The sequence below is a fragment of the Aedes albopictus genome, chromosome 3, assembly GCF_035046485.1.
Source record: "Aedes albopictus strain Foshan chromosome 3, AalbF5, whole genome shotgun sequence".
Lineage (NCBI taxonomy): Eukaryota > Metazoa > Arthropoda > Insecta > Diptera > Culicidae > Aedes > Aedes albopictus.
The window spans coordinates 268,522,531-268,528,227 of NC_085138.1; the positions used below are offsets into that span (position 1 = coordinate 268,522,531).

The following is a 5,697-nucleotide window of genomic DNA, read 5'->3' on the forward strand; positions in this document are numbered from 1 at the left end:
TTGATTAGAAGCGAAAACGACAGAAGAAAAGTACGCCTTTAAAAGCCCCTGAAACTCTCCTGGAAACCCATGGGACCCACTCAACCCCCAAGAACACACATGGAACGACCCTGAAATCCCTTGAAAACCCTTGGATTGCTCCTGAGCCTCCTGGAACGCCTTGAAATACTCCTGGGACCCCCTTAACACTCTGAATTCCTCTTGAACACCTTGAAACCCATTGAAAACCACTGAGGGGGTTAGAAGCAAAGGGGTGTAAGTGACAGAAACCCACTTTCGAGTAAATGAGGTTTGAAGTTTTCCACTAAATTTTCATCCCATACAAAATGTATGAAGTTTCAAAATCGACCCAATTTTCAACGATTTGTTGTAATTTTTCTAATCATCGTAAAAAACAATCTTAAAAAAGTTCCTGAAAGCTTGAAATCTGAAGAATTTTTTGATATGTTCAGCTCAAAATCGACAAAATGGTCACTTACACCCCTTTGATTCTGGGCCGATCCACTGGAATCTTTCTGAAGCCCACTGGAACACCCCTAGATCATCCCTGAAACGCCCTTGGAACCCCATGAAATGCACGGTTAGGTAAAATGAAAAAAAAAATTCTAGCAGTCATGCTAACATCGTAGGTTATGCCAGTGTTCAACAATTGGATCACGGATGCATAATGATAGTGTGATATTGAAAAATATTTTTTCAAATTAAATTACAATGAAAATGTGATTTTAAACATTGTTAAACTGTTAATGACATCCTTCCAGTTCTTGTAACTATGGTGTGCCTTTGATATTTGTGGTCAATTTGCCCACAAAGCTTATTTCGTAACAGCAATTTCTTAAAATAAATCTTAAGAATTGTGCAGTTTTCGTGCCATCAGCGGTACAAAATTTTCAATAAATTTTTTTGACGTAAAATATGTATAATTTTGTAACTTAATTAGAGCAATATCGTGACACACATGTACATGCATCTACATCATACGTTTACGTTGGATAAAAATTACTTAAGTAAGATTTATAATATAATATTCAGAAACTGTTCAACATTTGGGTAGTGTTCAACAATTAGCGAATTACCCTAACTAAAAATTGGGCGAAAACTCTCAATGTCGCTTACGTCTCTTTGCAGAATTACGGCAGCATAGTGTTTTAGCTTATTTTCTTACCTTTCAGAAAAGCCTTTGTTCAAAATATTTTATCGGTAAAAATTGAAATAAATCAAGTTTGAAGATTTTCTATCAAATGAGGTATATTCAGAGCATAATTTTGTTGATCATCCCGAACTGCAAACAACAAGGCATCGTGCGTGACCTGTCACATACCCGATGGCCTCTACTTAGTTTTCTTTTAACTTGTCATTTCTCCGGTATCTGTGTTATATGGTCAGCCCAAGGGGGTCTGCCGTGGTTAATTAGTTCATTTTTTTCTATTTTGTGGGCTTCGTAGTCATGCTATTAGTGATGGTAAACGTTTAGGTGTATATGTAGTAAGTCATGGAGTGAGACTCGGAAAAAAACTTTTCGTGAAACGAAAAATTCCTAACTAGCTTCTGTGTGTTGTCGGTTATATGGTGATAATAATGTTCAGTCTGTTCAGCGTCTGACTGAAGACGGTGTGAATTGCCATCTTATTTACCCCTACAGCAATATCGCAGCTTTTTCTATCAGACTTTATTTACGTAGTTAGCTTAAGTTATGCCATCGTCCTGCTAACAGTTGCGTGGAAAACAATTAAGAAGCATTAACGAGGGCAGCAATGTTTGTGTGATGAGGCACACAGTATACCAGAAGATGAGGCACGCTATTTAGCAATGTAAACTTCAACTTTGGACGTCAACTTGTGACGTCATCCTTATCGTCCTTTTTCTTGGATGAGATTGATGAAAAGCAATCGATCGTTCAAAAAGTAATTTTTGAACATATTATTTTAAAAAACCCGTATTTTAGTGAAAAATTGAAGTTGCTTTATGAAAATTTCACTGCATCATCAGAAAATATAGGAAATGATGTGGTCGAAATTTGAATAATTGTAATTCAGTGATTTGGGCCAAAACCATCGTTAAAATTGAAGTACTTTTTGGATGCCCACAGTTTTCACTCCGTATTGACCATAATGAAGCACCGGTGAAGCATAAAAGCCGACGACAATTCGTTCCATTCCAAGTTTAGTTCTAAGTTTTTAATAAACAATTAATATCGTATGAAGCGTTTACTTAAATTTTCGTATATTAGTTATTTTTTACTTAAATTTCCACGTTTACTTAAATTTCCGTATATAGACAATTGTCCATAATTGTCAACTTAAGTTTTGTGTATGAATTTTAAATGTTGACTACTGTAAAAACTTTATTGTAAGCAAACAAGTGATGTTACACGCGTTACTACATATTACAATGCGTTACCAAGTAATGCCCACTAACTTGCTTACAATAAGGTACAATGGATGAAAATTCTATCCTATATTTTCTGACGCTGCAGTGAAATTTTCATAAAGCTACTTTTTCACGAAAATACGAATATCTTCAATAGTATTTTTTTTTTCACATAACTTATCATTATTCAAAATATGAAATTTCTATTAATTTGAAATATTGACCATAGAATGTCAATATGGTCAGATGATGAAGTGGTGCAACTTTCAGTCAAAAATATTGATAATTGCCAAAGTTACATAAGATTGAACTTGACGGATTTTGGGAGGAAAATTCGGCTCGGTTGTTTTTGCTACTGAGTACTTGTCTTGTTGGCGATATGCTTAGCTCATGTATCTTAGAGCTGGCGCGGCCTGCATCAGACGTACTCGTACTAGTGAAGGACGCCGATCGAAAGTGCTTCATCTACAAATTTTTGGCAGAGGAAGTCCTTGCACTAGCGTGTGCAGAGATCTTGCCTAGGGAAGGGGTGGGGGGGACGGTAGTTAAGTCACTACAATGATGGTGTAATATATGATCATGGTGCGAAATAGAATCAAGGTGTTGCACGCAATATGAATTCCCAATATGGGGTTTCAGCATGCTGTGGTGCTAACATCCCCTATTAGTTTTTTTTAGAGTTCTTATAAATTGACCAGTTGATTATTATCGAGCCCTGAAGAAGGTCCGATCCGAGGACCGAAATGTCGGCGAAGATAATAATCAATCAACGCTAAAACCAAAGACTGCCTAAGTCGAAATCCGATATTGTAAATCACCAAGTATTTACATTGGGATTCTGGAGGAGGCTGTGATAAACGTATCGTATAACTGGCAGTTTGAGCGTTCGACTCTTTGGATGCACTGAGTGTTGAATTTTTCGGCTAAGCAGTCAACAAACTGTTTCAACAAATCATTTGGTTAGTTCAACAGACACAAAACGAACAAAGATTTTTCCTTTGAAGATGACGAGGAACATTGCCGAACCGTAAAGAAACGCATACCAGAAACCTAAGTATTATCAAACTTGCATGAACCTAAACTCTTTTTTTGGCATTTCACACCGTCTTCTGCCAGATGCTGAACAGACTGAATACCATATAAACACCATATAACAGACAACACACCGAAGCTAGTTAGAATTTTTTCGTTTCACGAAAAAAGTTTCTTCAGAGTCTTACTCCATGACTTACACCTAATCGTTTAACTCCACTTACCGCATGACCACGAAGCCCACAAAAAATGAGCTAATTAACCATGGCAGACCCCTTTGGGCTGATCATGTAACACGGATGCCGGAGAAATTACAAGTGAATATAATGTTTAGAAAACTAAGAAGAGGCCATCGGGTATACGACAGGTCACGCACGATGCCTTGATGTTTGCAGTTCGGGATGATCAACAAAATTATGCTCTGAATATACCTCATTTGATTGAAAATCTTCAAACTTGATTTATTTCAATTTTTACCGATAGAATATTTTGAACAAAGGCTTTTCTGATAGGTAAGACCATAAGCTGAAACCCTAAGAAAAAGATTTTAGGTTCATGCAAGTTCGATAATATTTAGGTTCCTGGTATGCGTGCGGTGCATGTTGGTAACAAAGGCGCTCCGCAACAAACGCATGTCAAGCGATGAGAGCAATAAAACAAACATCGCTTGCCGTGCGTGTGACGATATATCGGCTTTTCTGCTGAAATTTTCGACCCACATCATCGAATTCATGAGCATTTGGACGAATTAAGACTCTTGCGATCCTCATAGTCGAGTTTCAGGTGTAAAACAATGCGAAAATCACGATGTGAATAGAACCAGACAAATATTCCTACCGTTTTTGTTGTGAACAAAGTCGGGAGCGATTTTGTCATTATCTGCAAACGAAAAAACAAAGCGTTGTTACCGTGCCTGCTTTGTTGCCTATTTTTCGCTTGCGGTGCCATATTCTGCGTACACTGCTAATAATATTCTTAAAACGAGTTCTACTTATATTAAAGTCAAAACATTCAACATCGTTAAGTGCATTAAAACATCGCTCTAGCGGATTGTTTTGGCCGTAAACTGTATGATATCGAGCAGTAATGAATGAAGTTCGCTGGCGTGTTCGGCATACAGGTACAAAGAACCGCGCGAACCGCGCTTGCTGAAGAAGTTCCGGGCAGTCAATCCTGTTGCAAAGTACATCGTATGCAAACATTCTTTGTAAATACAAGCGGCGCTTGCGTAATGGCTCCAGTCTTATAAGTTGACATCGGTCATTGTACGGTGGCAGCTGCAGCGGGTCAGTCTCCGTAAAGCATAGCGAACGAAGCACCGTTGGACCCTTTCTATACGTCCGATTTGGGTTTCCCTATACGGAGCCCAGATTTGAACCGCATACTCCAGAATACTTCGGACAAGCGAACAGTAAACACTTTTTAAAGCGTACGCATCACGGAACTCAGAGGCATTTCGTCGGACGAACCCAAGAACAGCAAAAGCCTTAGCGGTTGTCGAGGTCACATGGTCGTTAAAACTTAGCTTGCTGTCCATAATTACTCCTAGATCCTTGATTGAGTTAACTCGTTCCAGCACTATCCCATTTGCTCTGTAATCAAAAGTCAACAGCGTTTGCGACTTACTGAAACTTATTAGCTTACACTTGATCGCGTTCAGCTCCATTCCGTTTGAGGCACACCAAGCAGCCACAGCGTCGATATCTTGTTGCAAGGCTGCACAATCCACCAGCAAGCTAATGATTCGGTATATCTTAAGATCGTCGGCGTACATAAGGTGATGTGAGTTTATTCGTTTAATGTTCCTCCACCGGAAATTGTACCTAGGAGTTGTGGGGGCAAAGTGGACAACCTAAGCATTTTGTTCGTTTCCAGTGGAAATGCGGCAAAATCCATCTGCTTTTCCGAGTAACATGGAAGGTAATGATATACTCTAGAAATCTTGTAAGGGATTGCATTTAAAAAAATATTGTTTTCTTTGATTATTTTCTTCACCAAAACGTGCATAAAAATAGCGTGAAAAAATCTCTGGGGGTAAAATGGACAAGTCGTTCAAAGTTATATAACAGCATATTATTTCTATGTTTTTAATTAACTATCAAATTTCATACGATTCCTTTTTTTTTTGTTTTCAAACTTTTAATACAAACTTTGAAACACATTTAAATAATTATTTTAAAAAGTATGCAAAAAACAAGCACTGTTTTGGATGAAAATTATATTTAGTTGATATAAAATATGTTTTTATAAGTTTTTACTTCAACTATCTCACGATATGTATGACGGCTGATGATT

At 37.7% G+C, this 5,697-nt stretch overlaps 1 protein-coding gene across 1 annotated transcript; it reads right to left on the minus strand.

The window, feature by feature from the left end:
* Positions 1-4,645: 4,645 nt before the first annotated feature.
* Positions 4,646-5,176, minus strand: LOC134290736 (uncharacterized). The gene has a single exon (XM_062857928.1). The coding sequence runs from the start codon at positions 5,174-5,176 to the stop codon at positions 4,646-4,648; it is 531 nt and encodes a 176-aa protein (XP_062713912.1).
* Positions 5,177-5,697: the final 521 nt, after the last annotated feature.

What these genes read in the sequence shown, in the direction of transcription:
- LOC134290736 (XM_062857928.1), bottom strand. Translation starts at nt 5,176, where the DNA reads ATGTACGCCGACGATCTTAAGATATACCGAATCATTAGCTTGCTGGTG.